General features: G+C 41.1%; 1 protein-coding gene across 1 annotated transcript; it reads right to left on the bottom strand.

Moving 5' to 3' along the window:
* Positions 1–296: 296 nt before the first annotated feature.
* clic4 (chloride intracellular channel 4) lies at positions 297–19838 on the bottom strand. Its single transcript, XM_023285310.3, has 6 exons — positions 19455–19838; positions 7543–7652; positions 5247–5372; positions 4486–4592; positions 3252–3433; positions 297–2170 (listed from the first exon to the last, which is right to left on the bottom strand). Exons 1-6 carry the CDS (start codon positions 19521–19523, stop codon positions 2006–2008), a joined length of 759 nt encoding a protein of 252 aa, XP_023141078.1. The 5' UTR covers positions 19524–19838; the 3' UTR covers positions 297–2005.
* Between the last annotated feature and the right edge of the window lie 1165 nt (positions 19839–21003).

The raw sequence follows: 21003 nt of genomic DNA, 5'->3' as shown, positions 1-21003 counted from the left end.
TCTACCATGCATTTTGAATGTTTTTGATGCTAATTTTACCTCAATTTTCTTTTATTTGCCTACATCTGTTTGTCTCAGCTATACTTTAAACAAAGCCTCTAACTCTAGCTCTGCGTTGAAGTAAAGGTTGATTGAAAATAACTTGGATGTTATGTTTTTCAGTTTATTGTGTTTCATCTGGTATGGGACATTGTTTTGGCCTATTAACAGTAATCTAAAAAGTTAGGCAACCTAATCTCTTAATGTAAATCACAAGACAGATGTACAACAATGAAAGATTAGACAAAAAACACAAGTCTGAGTGCCAATATGAAGTTTATTTCAGTTCAGTCAATATTGTTAAAAAAAAAGCCATGTCATAGCTTGGATATTTTCTTTGTACAACGCCACACACCTCGTAATGAAATGATCTCTAAAATAAAAACTACCTTCCTGCAAAACATCTGCAGAGAGAAAACAAGTAAGGCAAAGAGGAGATGGTTTACCTAGAATTCAAATCCAAGCAGGCAAGAAATGGCCCATTTTCCCTCAAAATTCAGATGAAATGCATTAAATTTACACACTGAAATCTGAGCAATGAAAAACAAATATTTACAATTCCTTTGTATCAGATTTTTTTCATAAGAAATGTCTGAAAAAAACATGGCAAATGGGAGAAAACAAAACAGGTTTTGCTTTATCCACACTTAAGCACTTTTTGGAAGCTACTGTATGATAGCATATACATTCGCTACCTTAGAGATCGATCTACAAACTGAACAGAAGGTGAAATTTGATCAGGTATTGGTTCATTGCTACTCTTGATTCCTTTATCATAAATATCTTTAGTGTCGCTTCTCCTGTTGCACATTTTAGTGTCCTTCCCTATGCATGTTATGGAGTAAGAGACAGTAAGGGTATGTGGTTTCTTTTTTGACTTTATAGCCAGACTTTCCAATCCACAGTGAAACCAGAATAATGTGCCCTCTTTTTGGTCCACGATGTACAATCCAAACTACGGCTACAGTCAGCAAAGACTTTCCCTCATGAGAGAAACCACACTGCCATTGTTTAAATGTACATATTTATGGCAATGTGGTGATTAACAAAAGGCCAATCTACACATCCTTGAACGCGTCTGTAAGCTACATATGGTTGGCTGTTTCTTGGACCTCAGGTTGGATTTTTCCTGAGTTGTTACATCTGCAGTCGGTACAGGAAATTTCCTACAATTCTACTGAGCTGAGCTACAAGACTTTTGCTCATTTGAGGCAATGAAGAAATCAGAGCATCAATACCAGGTAGCTTTACCTGCAGTTACAATTATTTTGATTTATTTTAAGCGGCTCAACAATAAAATAAAGCATCTCTCACTTGATATGTCGATCACTCATGTTTGGATTACCTTCAGCTTCTACTTAAACCTATCAAATACTTGAGCCAAAAAAAAAAAAACAAAACACTGAAGCTTCAACACTGTTTACAACATCTCTTAATAAGCTCAAAGACAGAAAAAAAAGCTTCTCAGTGTTCACTTTATAGCAATCCAAGAAAGAGCTATTTCAATTTTAAACAGACAACAGAAAAATAACAACAGCTCGTGACCTTTCCCCTGCATGCAGAGAGAAAGGCAGCTTGAAGGTCACTTATCAGGGAGCGCGTTTGACGAGGCTCCCGACATTGATAAGCACTGATACACGTGTCTGACTGCTTTCCATCACCATCTCACAGCGCCTCACAACATTCATCGGCAAATGAAAAACAAAAGCGATTAATAGTAAAGGGTGGAACGATGGTGGCCTTGGCTGATTCAACTAAAGAAACCTTCATAAAAACCGGAGGGGAAAAAAATAATGGCAAAGAACAGTTTATGCATTGGGGTGTGGCTCTAGATGAGGAGAGAAGGAAAAGAAGTCCAGAGTTTTTTTTTTTTTTCTTTCTCGTGAATGAGCACATCAGTCCAGGTGCTGTGGAGGGGAGTGTATAGAGGGGGGGTCATGGGAGTGAGGGATGGAGGGAGAGGAGCTTATTTGACCAGCCTCTTGGCTACGTCTGCGTAGGCGATCTCGATCTCCTTGTCACTGGGGCAGGTGTTGGTGAACTCTTCGCGGGTGTAAGCGTTGTTCAGATACTTCCAGATAGCCGTCATCTCTTTCGGAATGTCGAAACCTCTGTACTTCTTTGCCACCACCTGGAGGAATAGTTGGAGCTCAAAAATCATACGATGCAACCTTCACCAACTCAGCTGTGAACTGTTACAAACTCAGTACAGCAACAAGAAACTAGATTACATGTAGTCAATATTAGAAAAACTCAGAACTACCCAAATACAGCATCAATCTGTTCAGAATTAAACTTCTTAAAGAATTAAACAAAGTGTGTGGTCAATCATTTAATCAATCAAAAGGAAATAAATTTATAATGTGGCCATTCTAATGTTCTCCACTTCCACCTTCATAATAATGAGGGATTGCTGCTTTTCTTTGTCTTGTTTAATAGTCTACTATTATTGTCAGGGCAATGTAAGCTGTGTACTTACAGTACAATAAAAAGTATTCTGTACTGTGACACAAGGCATTATGACCATAGAACAGTTAAACAAGTCAACTGAGTGATTAGTTCACTGATGCGTAACTAATCTGCAAACACCTTTGATAGTCGATTGATTGATTGCTAAAATCAATTATGTTTTCCTTGTGGTGATTTTTTTTTTAGATTTTGGTTTATTAGTCTGACAAAACAAGACATTTTGATAGGGCTGCAACTAATGACTATTTTCATTGTCTTGAATAATGGAAGGCTGTTTGGTCTGTAAAATGTCAGCAAAAGCCCAAGATGAAAAAGCTATTGTTTTTCTGCTTTCCAGCATATACACAATTTTCTGACATTATAGTAGCCACTTAAATATAAAATACCTGGCAAATAATTAAAAATGGAAACAATGAGTAGTTGCAGCTCCACAGAGTTGCATAAATGTCCTTGAAATGACAGAAAATGTAGAACATGGGAGCAGTGGTTGAGTTTATTAAAATTTAAGAAACATGAACACCAACAATAAGAGCGGTAAACCATGAATAGTGTGAATAGCTGTAATTCCAGTCTAACAGGAGATGAGATTTCTGTCCAGTACAGTCTGTACGCTCCCATGCAGTCTTGAGAATATGTCTAATTAGGCTAATTAGGTGAAAACTCCTGTTAGTGTGTTACACTGTACCTAGATGTTTAACACGACCAGCATGATTCAGTGATTCTTAAAACACGAACATTCTCACCTTGACTATGTGCAGCTTGGGCAGAAGGTTGCAGTCAGCCAAGGTCATTTCCTCTCCGTCCAAGAATTTGCGGGTGGAGACTTTGACATCTTCTATGCTGTTGTGGTCGATCTCATCAGGCAGTGGTGAGCGAAGGTACTCATCCAGCTTCTGCAGTGTCTTCAGCAGCCCGCGCTCCAGAGCTGCAAATGTGCAAAAGATATTACAAAAGCACTAAAACTAGTTTAAGGCTAATGTATTAGAAAGTAATCAACTTTTTGCTTCTTGAGGCATTTTACTGGAACCTCACCCATATGCTGATCAGCCACATGGGGGCAGCATTTCATGACAAGATATCCACAATGTGCACATTTTAAACATCACATCTTGATCGCCTGTGCATTCTAACATAATTTATTATAATAATGGTGTAAAATAATGGCTTGCTGCTGAAAAGCTTCCTACATACCACACGTTTCAAAGGAATGCATTTGACTGAACAGGTGATATTCTGTCTTCACCCATCATCCATTAATCTGTTTAGAGATTATTCATTAACTATTCATTCCATTGTTAGAAAATATGATATGAATGTGAACACTAACTAGATTCAGTAGTAAAGTGGGAGACTTAACCTGTTGCTTTGCAGAGCACTTATCATTGACCCATGAGATTCGGTCTCATGTCTGTTGACATAGCCTTGGCTTTCACATCCAGCTTACCATGGTTCAATATTTTCCAAAGGCGGAAGGCAGCCAACTAAAACATGACATAAAATTCTTTTTTTCTTTTTTTTTAAATACTATAAACATCCTTCCAGGGAAGCAATTCTATTTGTTAACCTCTTTTAAAAAAAAAAAAAAAAAAAAAATTTACATATTTTTCATATCGCTCCAATAATCTTATTGGTTCCATTTCTGATTTGGCCTTTCTTTTACCGGGTCTGGGTGATATAAAAATGGAAACGTGGAGGATGAGATTGTGAGCACTAGTTCATTCTCAGGATAACCGCTGTGTGATTTTCAGGAAAGCTCCAGGTGAGATGGGGAGCAAAGGGACAGGAGGCGGCAGCAGAACAAAAGCTCTGTGTTCCTGAGTCAGGCCATAATCCACCAATCAGGGCAGGGCTACCAACATCACCTAGCAACCAGAGAGTACTCCCTACACAATGGGAAGGTTTCTGGATCTCCGCTTAATGCAGCTACCATCAGCCTGAGTGCATGTGTGGTGCTCAAGATAGAGACAGGTAACTTACCCTCATTTGCATCTGGTTTGGAGTTCTTGATATAAGCAGAAAACTTGGCAAAGATGTCCATACCAGCTGTGTTTGACTCAGGATGTCTTGCACCAAGCTTGATGTATCTACACACAACACATACAAGTAAACACACATATGTGCATGAAATGCGGCGAAAGTATCAGTCTAATGATATTCTGTATTTTTCTCAGTGTCGACACCATTAAAAACAGACCATAGCTAAAAGAAACAATCTCACTAAGGTTGCCCTTTATTCCTCTGTATTCCTTGATTGTCCAGTAATAACAAACATGTGCAATGTGAGCCATTTGCACATGCATCATCCTACAACCATAAATATACATTATAAGGACCAACAAGTCTTGGGCTGCTTCTGAAAATAATCCTGACAAATGCACCATTTAGTCCTGATAGCTTTGTTTCTGCAGCCATATATTCATATCCAAATCCAGAGTATAGTGTGTACTCATCCATGTCTCCTCCAAAATTAATTGTCCATATAAAATCTGTATCTTTGTCCAACTCTGTATAAATCTGTGAAACAGACTGAAACATGGTTTTGGTGTTTTCATGAGATTTAGTGACAAGAAGAAAAACACAGAATATTGCCAAGCTTAAGTAAAACATTTGTCTAAATTTAAAAGCACCAAAGCCCCTCTGCCCCTTATTATATATCACAACACATTTAAAAGCTGAGCTTATGACAGTCATGCACCATGTATGGTGTACAGATGTGGCAGTAATGAGAATCCACTCACTTGGGTGGGCAGAGGATATCCTCAAGAAACTCCTCGATCTTGTTGACATCAGTTTTGACCTCACCATTGAAAGTGATGAAAGGCGGGTGTGTGCCAGGGGCCAGGTTCTGGAGGTCGGCAGGCTTCCTGGGAGACGGAGTGGACAAACGTCAGACTGAAGAAACAAGCAATGTAGTAATATGTAACTAGCAAGTAAATGTAGCTTTTACTCCCCACATTTAAGTAAGTAACAAAAGTGCTGTAAATGAAAAACATGCTTCATGACTGGTCCTATTAAACACGTGAATACATTTACATTTGTCTAGTTCGAGTATTTGAACGTACTCTGTTAAAACACACACTTTAAAAAACTTTTGCGAGCCATCCAGCCATTTTCCTTTTCCAGCTAGAGCTACTGTGTCTTTAACTGTGTGTGTGTGTGTGTGTGTGTGTGTGTGTGTGTGTGTGTGTGTGTGTGTGTGTGTGTGTGTGTGTGTGTGTGTGTGTGTGTGTGTGTGTGTGTAGGTGTGTGTGTCTCTGTGTGTCTCTGTGTGTGTGTGTTTGCTTGTCTGTCTCCATGAGTGTGCTTGTGTCGTCCTCTCTCTGCAGCCTTCAAACCAGCACATTTTGTACCAGATGTCTCTGGCAGGCAGATGACACTGACACACATAAACAGAAATGAGCATGTGTTGAATGAGTAGTGTGAACACAACTGACTTGTGAAATCCACAGAGACCAGACTCTTAATCCCATCAGGATAAAAACAACAGCACACAACAGTGACTCAACAGTGCATAGCTGGGTGTACATCAGGAGACATTGTGAACAATATTTAATGGTTAATATTAATGTAACTGGCAACAACTTCTATCCACAGAGGGCAGTGTTTTGGGACAAGCCATTTAAGGGCACAATAAAAGGGGAAATGACTTCAACTCTTTGGCATGCAAAGGGGAAGTGATCCGTCACTGAGTGATATCACTGAGAAGTAACTGTGCTGGGAGTCACAGCAACAAATATTAACATGGCAGCCTTGACCCAAGACAAGATGTAGTCTCAGAAAACATAAAAAAAAATGTTGCTTTACAGCAGTGACATTCATGTCCTTCTACAGGTTTAACAACATGTACTGTTCCTCCATTTAAATAGTGTAATAAAGAGTCATAAATATGGCAAACACATGCCGCCTTTCGCAATACAGTCATATTATGTTGACCCAAGATAACATACATGCTATATAGCATGGAATGAACAAAGCTAAAATCAGCTGTCTCTAAAAAGAAATTTGAAAAAAAAAAGCTGCAAGTAAGTCCTTTTGCTAAACATAGGGTTGTTTGTAGAACAAGTGGTATGAAGACACAGCCAAATGGCAGTGGACATCATCCGTGGCTTTTTACTGCCTCTGCAAGGCAAGGGAAAATATATGCAAAAATACCCAAAGTTATGCATTCATTGAGAATGTGCAGGAACTCATGAAAACCAAACGACTAGTCAAATGCTGCCACTGCTTCCCTCCTCTGAGCTGTATAAAAATACAAAAAAAAAAAAAAAGGCCAGGCATCTATCAAGTACATCTCTGTTGTGTATTCAGCAAGCTGTGGTCTCCATGTCCCAAAGGAGGAGACGCCCAGTGATGAACCTGTTGCCATAAGAACAAAATGTCAATAACCTTCAATCTCTGAGTCAGAAACACAGGATGAGGAGGGCCTGTGGAAACCAGAAGTACATCTGACCATTGGACGAGGCTGAAAATAATAATGCACTTGCCTGGCTTAGCAAGTGGAAAAACATTGAGAGTACATTTAGATGAATCATACAGGCAGAAACATATTGGGTTTGGGGTAAAGAGCTTCTGCTGCTGGAATCCACATGTGAAAATACGTTTCTTCCCAGCTGCAGCTGGGAAGAAAAATAAAATTGCAGAGGATCACTGTTTTCTGATCTCGTGGTAAAAAAAAAATAACATGTTGCCCACCAAAATTTAGGCAGGAAGTGAGCCGACTCGGGAACCTTAAAATAGTCTCTCCAGAGTCTGAATGTTTATTTTTCTCTCATTTTCTCCAGTCTGGGAAGGGGTCATGGGAAAACCAAATAAGCAGTGGGGAAGCAGTGAGCGTGTTAAAGGTGGGGCAGGATCAAAGCATTACAGAGAAGATGAAGTCTGTGTGGAAACGCCCAGAAAAGTTGAGAGAGGCTATCAAAGGAGGGAAAAAGTGATGATTTCTTTATGTTGGTTGAAAAGCCAGTGAAAATAGGACAAACAACAGAAGGGAAGATAAGGATGATGAGGAAAGAGAAGCTTGGGAGCAAGACTCACCTCTTCAGGTCCACTGTGGTGACGTTGAAGACAACTCCCTTCAGCCAAAGTATCATGAAGAGCCTCTGAGAGAAGGGGCAGTTCCCGATGCTCTCGCCATCACTTCCCGCCTTTAATGAACAAAAAGACAGTGAGTTAGAAGAGAAGCAGATTACATATCTGCAGTATGTTAGAGGGATCATTCCTGAACACTGACGACACAAAAGATGGATGGAAACATCTCAGATTTAATTACTGCAAGCATAAAACACAATGTAGCAGACACATATCTTAATATATCTGCAGCTGGTTTCTATCACTGATAACACTTATTGATTAGGCTCAACCTGGAAAAAAGATTTTATATCTTGATAGAGATTACATCTCTGTTGCACAACCTTTCTGGCTCAGGGTGTTTTACTGCACTCACCCAGAATAGGGTCTATTTCAGACAATGACTCTTTCAGGCTGCCCTCGAAAATACTTAAGTAGGAGGAAAAGAGTGGAGAACCGACCCCCTTGTCTTAAAGGCTTCAGCTCGTTTCCCCTCCATTAGTCTGCAGACCACTGCCTATGAGTAACAGGAAACTTATGCAGTGATTAAGACTCAGATGGCCCCTTGTTTCCTCTTTTGCTAGAGTGCACAAACACAAGACTGAGCAGCAGTGGGAAGGAGATCAATGGAAGTGGCGTGTGCCTTCCAAATTAATGGCAAACGCTCAGCTTGGAGCAACAGACCAACAAGCTTTGAGAAAACAAGATTTAAATCAAAATCACTTTGCTTTATAAAGATAATCAGAAATACAAATGATGAGAGAAAGAAGAACAGTAGCAGTTATTTTGTCTCCTCAGCAGAAATCAGACATACTATTAGAGGGTGCTGCAAATTGTCAGAGATATCTCCTCTCTACCCAGCAGCTATCCATCTCTTTGTTCTGTGCTCCCCTTTAATTCTCTACATTATCCTTTGCTCCACTCAATTCATAACCATGTAGGGACAAAAATCATCTTGATTCCATGTCAGACGGCAGAATAAGCATTTCCCTTTATTAACTGAGCTTTGCCAGGTATCTTAATGAAATCTGCTATGCTGACTGGTGCACACTTGTGTCCTCTCCAAGCCAACTATCTAACTTCATTGTGGCCAAACTGAGAGCCGTGACTGTGAAACTAATCAGATATTGTTCTCATCTGCTCTTTTAAAATCATGGTGCATTCACAGAAATTGCAATTTCACTTGGTCTTAAACACTTAAGCCATAAGACATATATTAAAACACTCGTCATAGATTTGGTGCAGACTGAGGGGCTCTGTAACTCTGTGGATACCAAGCCTGTAGAGGTATGCCATTCTCTTCACAAGGACAAGCATGGAGGTCATTCAAGTACTGGTGCTCTGGAATGCAATCTTCATTCAGGGTATTACTGTAGCAGAGCCTCTGTGAAACGGTTAAATGTCATTTCTTTTTTTTCTGCCTCTTGTGTTGTCAGTCACTGCTCACTCCCCATTCACTGCACTTCTTGCCCTTGCAATAGTCTGGCTTTTCAATCTTTGTGGCCACTAAAGAGTGTCTCTATATGAGTCATGCAATAGACACACAAATCAACAATGTTTTTGCACAAATACTGTTAACATTGCTGGCAGATTTGCAAACAGCACTGAAAAAATTGTTATTCATATCTGTTTTAACTTCAGCATTTTCTTTAATGTCAGAGATTCAGGTTCTGATCTGTCCTCAGTAGAAAACTTTGTTTAAAGAGTTCAGCTAGTCCAGCAGCTCCTTCCTTGCTGGTGTGGACAGGCTGTCTGCTGTTGTCCTCTGTGTGACGCCTAGTGGGATGGCTCTGTTTGATCTGCCTGCTGGCTCCCATTGTACTGCAACTGTCCTCTCCCTCTCCCCTTCTGAATTCAATATCTGAAAAGCTTGGATTAGATCACTGCCATTGTTCAGCAAATGAAAGTCCTTTTTCACAATACATAATTCAATTCCAGAGTAAAGCTTTGGCCCTGAAGTCTTGGCGGTATCATGGTTCATGGCCAACCCTAGACTGGACCAGCATTAGCCGATCCTTAGGGGATTAGAAAGACATCAATGGGGTGATTACTCCATTTTCCCCACAGCGCTACACCTACAGAGAACCATTCAGTTGTGGATCAAGAGTGGCAAAGCAGCACAGCAACTGTTCCCATGGCAATGGCCGGAGCATATGACATGGAAAGCAGAGCATGCAGAGCGGAGGGGATTACCGATTCACAGGTGAACTGTCTGAAGTGAGCTCTCTTTTGGTAGTGATAAAAATGCAAAGCACATAATGGAATGTCATTTGTAAACCAAAAGACGTTTACTGTACTTCCACACAGCGTGCCGCTATTAGGCCAAGTTCATCTGTGTCTCAAGTGACCAAGAAGAAGGCCACAGCAGCTGAGAAAGACATTTCACACACTTCTCTTCCTCTCTCAGTCTGTTTCAGAGTCATGGCAGGGCTCCTACCCTCTGGAGTCGGCAGCACAGCAGACTGCAGTCCTCTGCCAAGACACTGACAGCAGAGATCTCTGCTGCACAAAGAGAGACGGCAAGAGAGGCAGAGGTATTACTGGAAATGGAAAGGAAATTAAGGATCGTATGAAGTGCAAACCGTCATGAAGGAGAACAAGCAGTGATAGGTGCTTTATGTTCGAAGAGGAGAAAGATAGCAAGCTTTAGAAGCAGGGAGCTCTTTGGCACACGGCTTGTTTCTTCCTCCTCCTCCACCTCCTCCTTCTCCCTCTTTATCCTTCTCCCCTTTTCCTGGGCCCCTCTGTGGAGTCATGGCGGGGTTGGGCATTTAGAGAGGAGGGAGAAACTATTCCAGAAATGTCCTGTTACTCCCACCGAAGAGGGTGCTTTGTTTAGTTTAAGTGATGATGGTGGAGCTGCATTTCCGTTGTGCACTGAAAGAACAGCTGCCTAATTTTCACTGTACAGACTAAAATGAGATGATCAGCTAAAGCTGAAATTAATGACATTTCGAAGTAGAAGCCGCATTATTTACATTTTTTGAGAGAATGTCCCCATTGAATCCATAAAAATATTCTTAAAAGCAGCTAGATTTTTCAATGAAACCTATGATCCAAAACGAGAGGTTTAGGACACCCCTCTAAACATGTTTCTCTTTCACCCAGCTAACACTTTCCAGAATGCCACAATTATACTGTGACATTCAGAAAAGGGCTTCTGGAGAACCTTCTATAAAGCAACAACACAAAGCAGTTTTTGTTTGTAGAGTTTTAGACACGTCATCTGGTTGCAAGGAGAAAAAAAACAGCCCAATAAAACACACAAGTGGAGGGCGAAATTATTTTGGAACAGGTCCTCAAAAGGCGATGCAGATTTTCCAAGTTAAACGAGTCATTTCCAAATGCAAGAAGCATAGCAACACTTTGCACTGCCCAGTGTGTAGCCTGTCTGCCGTTTCGCCTTCAGTGTTAAAAGTGAGTCACATTCAGCAGACAGTTGCACCATGTTTGTCAGAGATTTCCCCCTGATGTGAGTCGGCTATAATAACGTCTGGGGCACTGAAGCAGCAACAGCTGACTGCTGCTAACAGACTCTCAAGCTTTATTTAGGCTTAATGGATGCTGATTGAACAGATCCTTGTTTATTTATTGCCAAACACACACAGCTGCCCAATGGAGGGTGTGAGTCATGTTCCATATCAGATGTGATCTAGGAGTTAGTGTCCAGGACAGTGTGGCCCATCTAGTGTACAATAAGACTCAGTGAGCCAGGGGAGGCAGTCAAACACACCATCTCATCTCTTTAACACAGTGAGGTCATCCTCTTATCACTTCCTCTATGACTTTCCTCCTATGGCTGCTGATGCAACAACCACAAAATCTCAGCAGTAATGAGCATGTTTTTAGGCCTTAGCTAATTATCTTTTAAACATTATATGGCCACGTACGCACTTCAAGGGATGCGCTCATTTAAGAGGCACAAACGGCAGCTTCTTCTCAAGTCCAGTCCTATAACATTTTACAGGCAAGCACATAAAACGAGCCGTTCAACATGAGCACTCCCCTGCTCTCACTGAGCGAAGAGCTCTCTCATCATTATCTAAGACACACATTCTTTTTCTAGACTGGCGATGTGATATCACAGTTACAATAGTCAGCCGTCAAGGGACAATGGATCCTGTTCATGCTGAGTACGGACCTCCCAGTCTCTCCTCACTGCCTAATTTTAGTTACATGGCGGCCCATGCCTTCCCCTCCCCTGTACACTTCATATTCTAAATTGGTTGGGCTGCTCAGCAAGTTCAAGCCACACTTGACCGAATAAGGAACTGACAATGTAACGAGCGCTGCAGCTTTCTTCGTCCTGCGCTGACACACAGCAGGAATGTCTGTTTGAGAGTGGGCAGCCATGGTAACGCCTCTCTCCGTTTGCTGGACAAGTACACAGGCTGGGATGGGGTTGAAAGTGTGTCTTGACTGGGGAGCTGGACCCAAAAGCTATTTTTTGACCTGGTATGTCAACTTACGGTGGTCTTGGTTGACTTGCAGAATAAAGCCAGGTTGGGTGATACTTTACAGTCATGAGCCATACGCGTTGTCAAATGTCCTGTTTGAAAGGAGGGGTCAGGGTCAGCAACAGAGAAGCAGCACTGCACTGTAGCCAGCCGACACTGTTTTTTTAAGCCGATGCCAACACTGGTATCTAAAATATATCTGCTGATCACTTTAATATAAAAATACATACCTTACATTATGTAGTGACAAAGAATAGAAACAGGAAATATGGGGATGGAGAGCAGGGGAGCAAGATGCTGTTATGCTCAGGCTGGTTGGTAACTTAACTAGGGACACATTGCTGATGGCGTTTGCATCTATGTGGCGTCCACTCAGATATCAGGCTGCTCCACATACAGATACAGATCCCTTTGATTTGTTTATAAAGTATTTTGACCAAGACACACTCTCTGGGACACTTACAGTTAAACAATAAACTTGTCAGTGTTCTTTGCTGAGCAAACTATGGTATGTAATTATGGCACTGTTTCTAAATTACCTTTAACATAGTTTGGAAATTCTGTGCTGCAATTTCTTGTTAGTTATTGGCTTATATATACACTGACTTGCTCAAGGGCAAATTCTTGCCAAGACAGAGGTTGAGAGCCCAGTTTGAATTACACACTGATATAGAAAAATACAAGAGTTTCTCAAGGCTGTCAGCAATGTTTTAAGGTTTAGAAAGCAAGTATTGCAGATTTCACCCTTCAGGAAAAACAGCCAGGGTAAGGATGAGCCATCATAGTAGAAGACAGTATAAAGGTGGGACAATAGCAGAAAACAATGTCAACTTTTAAGTAATTTTAAACAAAACCCCCATCTATTACAGGCCTCTGACTTCTGCAGTGGCTGGGATCAGTTGGTCACTTAAGAAATCTGAAGAGTTCATGAGATGCATGTTGTACTATAAAGGAAGAAAACAGTGTTTGATATACAAATTTGAAGTCTTCTGTCCACTATTCTCATCAACATGAAATATCAGATCGTTTTCCTTTTTATATCCTTAAAAATACATACAAAACTGAAAAAAATCTTACATGACTGCAGGCTATAGCTAGTAATGAAGAGACTACTGACATCTGTGATAAAGGGTTGCAAGTAGACACTGCAGTCTTTTTAAAGGGTTATCAAGAACAATGTTTGGTAAACTGCTTATGCAGTTATTAAATTAAATATCTTTGGACTGTTTGTGGGACAAAATGCTATTTTAATGGCACTTATCTTGAACATTCTGGGACATTTTATAGATGAAGTGAATTACCGATAAATTGTGAAAATAATCAGCAGATGATACACAACTGTTTTGAATCGCAGCCCTGGCTTTTAAAATGTTCAACTGTAGTCACAATTGAATAACTTTTTCAGTCCCAATAGCAAAGTACTTTTTTTCTCCCAATTTTGATGAATACAATCGTGTTTCTATGAAATTTTTTGATGATGTCAATGTGTAAAATTTCTCAAATATTAATGCTCTAAACACAAGCAGCCTTTTGAGGAGTTTGCTTAAGCATCTTAAGTCTGAAAGTGGAAACATTATGACTTAATTTAAAAAAAAAAGTGTGATCAAACAATAAATAAATCTTAAAACTTAACCAGGAATCTAAGGCCACCTTTCAGTACTTAATGCTACTACATATTTTGGACAAAAAAAGCATTGAGAGGTTTGGCCATGTGTTTTAATGACTTGGGTAGGGCTGGGTGGGTGATGACCACCGTCTGAAAGATGAGTGTACATAGGAGTCAGATTCTGCTGGAACATGGAAACGCCATCACATCCTTGGTGTGGCTCTGACTCAGGCTGACGTCACTCAGTGGAAACCTTCAGACTTCCAGGCAGACAGAGGCCTACTGTGCTGGAGCACAGGACTGCTATCTAAGACGCATCAGACTCTGTGGAAAGTTGGAGGCTGACATCTGAAAGAGGCTTACTGCATAAGCATGCTAGACAATGATGTAAGCTATGTCAATAATGTGATAACCACTGTATTTAGGCTCAGTGCAAAATAGATAAGACAAACAGCCAGTTCTGCTTTCCCAAGGCACAGGATGAGGGTTGGTGATGAGTAATGCTGATCCAGAATGAGGGAAAAACAGACATGCCATGTGGGAGACTAGCATTAACCAACAACCATCCCCGCTCTCAGATGTCTCCAACACAAACAAGCTGCATACTAAAGATGGTCCCAACTCCACCTCCCTACCCACTTACAGATTCATAGACCCCAGGGCAGACTCATGCATTCACACTTGCTCATCCGCGCACACAATCCAAACGTCTGTCTTGTTTCTGCCCGTTTCCTCACCTTTTCCATGGAAATAGCATGAAAACTGGCCAGCTGTGTATCTAAAAGTATCATAAACATGTTTAAGAGCAAATGTAACCATACAAACTGATAATAACTCAATTAAACCCTGAACTCTGTAGCAATTCCTTCTGAACAAATGTCTCATCTAGACAGCTGTCAACCACCCTTTGGCACCAACACAGTGTCACCATGCCCTTACCATACATGCCAGATATGCATGGCAGCAAAAGCCTGCACCATGGCCACACAAACACTGACTTCATCAGTAATTCTGGCCAGACAGAGCATCCACTTTGGCCTGCCAATGACTTGCCTTTCAGTACCAGTCTAGTGACAGGCTGCCTTGATTTGCATGTCATAAAAATCAAATATGCAAAACACTGGAACAGCCCATGTACAATAAATTTGCATGAGTGTAGACTGTATACTTACGCACTGTTTCCACATATAAAAGTGACATATCAAGTAAAATATCAACCCAATACCAAAATAATGAATGAAAATTGCACAAATATCACTTAAGTATTATTGTGCAGTTGTTATTACTGTTAAAAAAAAATCAACATACATTTGATTTTCATCAACTTTTAGGCTGATTAAACTGTGATTGAGATCTTAATATTGACAAGTGAAGGTCTCCGAAGGCCTTCATAAAAAGACAAATAAATGATAGATGGCTAACTTGGACACTTGATGCACCTTAATGGAGAGATGATGAGCCAAGAAAGAAGCCTCTCGTCATCCTATCCTCCGTGTTCAGGCACTTCACTTTGGGTTACATACCCTTCAGCAGCCTCTAATATGAAGAACTCTGCATGTGAAACACAAGCAGACTGGATCATGTTGACACATGATTGAGTTACATGTGTAGCGAGTGAGGCAGATTATTCACATATAAAGGGTCACATACCTCATCTGACAGTTAAGATGACATCACAGAAGTAGAGTTAGAGGTTTGTTTTCCCTCTGTATCCTGATCTGGCAGGTTATGATTACTGCAGTAAGTTGTAGAGCCCTATTACTTAACAAGTAAAACACATCAGTCCTTGAACTCACTGACTTTCTGATAGGATCCAGTCCTCAAAGTCTGCACTCTATGTTGCCCTAGGCTGGCCTTGCATCCTGTCCTTGAGTTCACAGGAAAAAATGTCTCATTAGCCATCAGCTTCCTGGCTGGGCAGCACAAATGAGACAAGCGCTTCCTCCTCCTAACACGCCGCGTTCCATTTTTACTGTGGATATAAAAGCACAACATGATTTTATATCTGCGCCGTTTATTCAGGCACAACAACGATTGTGGCAGTAGGTGTTGCAACAGTCCACATTATATTCTACTGACATGAACATAAATTAACATCTGTCCCATTAAAATGCAAGGAGTGATCACCAAGCCTGTCCTCAGATTGGAGTAATCACACAATGCCAAATCGATTAGGCCAGTGGCCAATGAGTCAGTCAAGCAGAAGCAGTTAGAGGCCAGGTGCTGCAAATGCAAATTCACAGTGCAGAAACAACAGTACACAGCATAAGCACAACTCTCTACAGCGGAAACAAGCCATTAATCTTTGTCCCCTAACTCATGATGCTGACTGCAGCACTGCACTATACTTGGGAAAAATAAAGCGCTCTATTGATTTTCCTATAAAAAACAGCTCACTCAGTTGCCTAAAACACCACCCAGGGGAGAGAGGAATTGTTTATTTTTAGCTGAAAAGAAACATGCAAATAATAAGAAAACCATACTTGAAATTTAAAGGTTAAAGGTTTGGTATTGTTATTGTTCCTCTGATGGAACTGTGCACTGTTAAAATCCATACAAGCTACACTTGGCCTTGCATGTAATTGCACGCACCATTAACTGTAGCAAAGTTACAGCTGAAAAAGGTCATTGTGTGTCTTTAAAAATGGCACATCACATGGCATAGGTCTGATTGTCACATGTTGCAGCACAATATAACTTGTAAGTCCTCCAAGGCCAGTGTTGTAGGTAGATTCAGGTCTGCTGTAGGTATGAGAACGAATCCTCCAAGCAGAGTTGGAACTATAAAGAAGAATAATTTAAAACACATATACATCCGTGGTGTTTGCAGCTATCTATGTGTGCATTCGCAATGGAGATAATATAATCAAAGCTTAAGAATTTCGTGTGTGACACATATAGCAGAGTAATAAACTTAAATCTGAGGGGGCATTGAGCTGAGTTAGGCAGTAATTCCTTCTAGAAAATGCTGACAGTGCTTCGGCCTCATCAACCCCTTAAAAGTGCTGCATTGTTGTGAGCACCCACTGGCCTGTTGCAGGCTGCCATCTCCATGGTTCCCATGGGACTGTCTTGAAGGACATACACAAACACAGATGGGCTCTCATGCCATCCAGACTTAAAAGCACTTCTTAAACATGGTTTCTGGCTCTGCTGTCACTGCTGGCAAGAGTATTGAGGCCTGGAAGTAGCAGAAGGCTTTGCAAACAGACGTGTGACCCTGGCACAGTCTCAGCCAACGGCAGCATACACAAGTAAAGATAAAGCCAGTCTGTTTCTCTCAACTCATCTATATTCTGTACACTTCATACAGTCAGGTCATACGCTGGTGGAAAATGACTCACTTGCATGCAAATTAATACAGGAAAATTTGTAAGGCTGTGAAAAACTGAACGAAAACATACCAAATTATACTGATTTAATGAGGAGAATGATGCACATAAAACAACAACCCATCCTCTTTACCATCCTGGAAGAGCAACACAAGACAACCAGTCTGCAGTCAGAACAGCAATGTAATTATACAGAGCTGCACTTCTTTTTATCCATCATGTGAGGGTAATGCATTTACTGACTACCACAACACATCCATATGTCAGATTTGGGGTTTCATATTCCCAGTTTAGCCCACCTATGAGTGGAAGTACCGAGTGAAACAGACATGGGTGGATGTTAGGAAGTCACCCTCCTTACACACTGGCACTGACTCCTACTCAGGAGCAAAATGATATCTTATCTGCTGTGCTGTAATGAGGTCAAGGGTCAATCCTCCCTCTTACAAAGTCATTATATGATGTTCATATGAAACTAAGAGCAATAAACATAGACAATTACGATCTTCACTTCCACGCCTTCTGCAATGGGCATAATGTTGCGTGTTCCTATGACAATGTGACAACTGTTGCTATAAACACTTCTAGTAGAACGACTGCAAGATCATCATTAAAGCATCTCTAACTTGGGACAGTTAGCTATTTTTAATGGGTAAACTGTGCTGTCTCAGCTCGATCTTCAGACAGAGACTGTGGCAACTCGTGCTCTGGGGGTATAATTAGTCAGCTCTGATATGTGGCAGTACCCTAACAGATCTGACACCACTGTGTGTGGAGAGCGCACACAGTTTGTTATCAGCTGTTCCCAGAGGCCCAGCTCACAGCAATGTGCCTATGGCAACCTGCATGCCTGCCATTGTCTCCCATGACTGTGTTTAATGCAGCACAGTGAAGAACGGCATTAATTATAGATGTGGACATGTCCGCTGCTGGTACGTAACAGAGTCATGTGAGGGCAACAGAAAGAAAGGTTATCACACCTCTGCATGGACATGTCGAGAAAACACACAATGAAAGAAACTTCTGGCTGCACAGTCCAGAGAAGGGAGGGGTTGAGAGGGAAGAGCTGGCCACAAGTGTAAACCTTCCAGGCCTTGGGATGATGTAACCTCTCCTGTAGGCAGTGAAAGGTAGTTATAGAAATGGTGCTGGCTAGTTTGTTTCCATCTGCTGTGCCTATACACTGAGGGGCCTGTTGCTGAGCCTCACCAGTGCCTCCTACAAAGGCTTCTCTTTAAAAGAACCAATGGGAACAATATAAGTGGAACAAAGGTTTTTTTTGTATTTCTTCAGAATCTGAAAACCTGATATAATTAATCTTAAATTAGCTAGATCTGCAAAGGAGACTTTTTTTTTTTTGCTAGTCTCACTTAAACTAATGATACTCTCAAATGCAGTATTTATATATGTTTTTCAGAGCTGCAACTTTCCACCACCACCCTTAAGTGTTTGCTGTTCTGACCAGTGCCACCCATCATGCACCACCACCCACAACCTCTCAATTCAGGACCCCGTAGCCTCCTCCCACTACCCCAGTCCCCCCTGCCCCAGCGTGGATCTCCGCCTTTTCTTTCCAATGCCATTTTCCCGCCCTGGAAAGCAACAGGCTGAAGAAAGAAAACAGCCATTCGCTAGCCTCCATCGTCACCATGGTCACTACTGAGGCGGTGACGCAGGATTACAGTTTGCGGGAAGGCAAAGATGCTTTAGTAAAAACATAAGAAGATCATCCACCAAGCTGCCAAGTCCATCACTAGGAAACAATAGTACCAGTTTGATGGCATTGTCAGGATCACCACTTGTGACAATCAGCAGCTATACAAACCCTCTAATTATATACATAAAGTAAACGAGCAAAGTGGTCTTTCACAATTAAAGAATCAAAGTATTATGTCCCTTGATGGCCGCCCAGATGATGGGAAGGTGACCCAAACATCAAATTTACATTCATATGAGCGGTTTGTTCCAGTATCCATTAATGGCTGAATAGAGAGAACGCAATCCATCACTTTGGGACACTATCTATTTCATGAATCAACTTGCATTCATGAAAATGCAACTGCAGCAGATGCTACATTGTTCAACTGGCTCTTATGGACCACAAATCCTGAGCTTTTGTTAACGAATTAGCGCCCAGTTTCCAGCATGGCAGGCTTGTGTTTCCCTCACGGTGGGGGAGAAGCTGCAGTCCGCCCTGCCTGTGACACTGCAGGCTCCACATGGCCACAATGGCAGAGAGGGTTTTGGATGTAAAAGCTTAAAATTACACTAAATGCGACGAGAAACCTTCTTCTAGCGAGTAGAAAACGTAGAAACACAAACATTTAGCTAGCTCGCGCGCTCTTAGCTAAACTAAAAATGTTAAATTTCGCATAAAGAGCAGCGGTCGTTGGAGAGAAATAAAGCGTTTATCATCACAGAGAACTGATTTAGCAAAGTGTCCTGAAAATGACAAACTTCCAACACATGTGCTTATAGTCTTACCTTCACAAACAGCTCGATAACGGGCTCGTTATCCGCCTTTACTCCGTTCTGCGGCACCGACAGCGACATTGTGACTTTGAAGTTTTTCTCACAAAGATGAGTTTTTTTCTCTCGCTACCACGCCCGACTTAGCTTCAGTCCTCTCCACCACCCCTGTTTTTTCCCCGCACTGGAGCCCAGAAGGCGCTTTTTTTTTTCTCCCCGCAGGAGGAACCGGGAGCAGACTGGGAGGCAGCGGAGGGTCTGCCGGAGACTATTGTTGGTACGACGCCGCCGTGTCACTTAAAGCGAGCCGAGCTACACGAGCATCGCTGAGCCACCAGGCTGTGGAGCTGCTGGAGCGGTGAGGAGGATGAGGAGGCTGGTGAGGAAGAGTGGACGCTGGGAAGAAGCAACGGGAATATTTAAAGGCGTGATGTCACCAGCAGCGCAAACATACAAAAATGTGGGCGGGTCTGAGGAGGGAGTCATCTGTGTGAAGATCCGGAGATCACAGCTTTATTACCAGAGGGCTGTCCCGGAACACACTTTTATTTTTGCTTTTGGATTAAATCCTTCACCACTCTTTCACTTTTCCTTTAGAAATAAAAACAAAAGTCCCAAAGATAATAGCTCTCTATTTTTATATACATGTATTTATTGAGTCTCCCCTTGTCCCCTCACTGTACTTTGTCAAGTGTTATTTCCTATTTGTCTTAAACCAATACAGTTATCAAATGGGGATTCACTTTTTAAGCAAATAAGTCAGAAGTTTACCTTAATGTAAAACTTTAAGCCCTGGGATCCCAAAACAATGATATCATAATGTGACCAATAACACAAAGATCACACACAAGAAGAGAAAGTTCTCTGCAAGCACATTTAAATTCATTAGGCTTGTAATGAACCAATAAATTCAAACACAGACTTCGCTGGATGAATACATTTTACAATTCAAAGGTTAAATTTGAGGATTTTATATATTATTTAGTCATAAATTATGTGAAAAGACCATAAAATCTACAATGAATACAACTTATCAACCTATATATATTAATTCCTCTGTGCCTCATAGCTCCATTGATGTCGAAAAATTATTATTACCAAGAATAGACACTGTAGTTTTTGATGAAATCCCGTTACGCTGCTTCAAACACTCACAAGAGTACTAAATGTGGATTAACCTGCAACTGAAAACAATCCCAAACAAATGCACTGTTTTCTTCTGTTAGAGTCACATTTGCTAAAACTGCAGTGACCAGGTGTTTTAGGAAATTACAAATAGTTTTTGGTCTGGTTGTACATTTCATTTGAACATGGGAAAAGGACATTTTGAGCTTTAAATTCCTAATTTCCTGCATCCTTGTAAGTTTTTAGTAACAATGCATGACTTTTTTAATTAATTTATGGTGAAACTGTCTTTATTTGTAAAAAGGAAAATGCGAAAATTGGGCACAATTAAAGTTAGATCGGTTTTAAAACAACAAATGTTGTTTTCTTCTTTAAAAGGTGGATTTATTTTTTCTTGTTCAGAAGAAAACAAATGTGTTGAAAATGGCAACTGGATTAT

Source organism: Amphiprion ocellaris, chromosome 20 (assembly GCF_022539595.1).
Source record: "Amphiprion ocellaris isolate individual 3 ecotype Okinawa chromosome 20, ASM2253959v1, whole genome shotgun sequence".
Lineage (NCBI taxonomy): Eukaryota > Metazoa > Chordata > Actinopteri > Pomacentridae > Amphiprion > Amphiprion ocellaris.
This window is presented reverse-complemented; position numbering and strand designations above follow the sequence as displayed.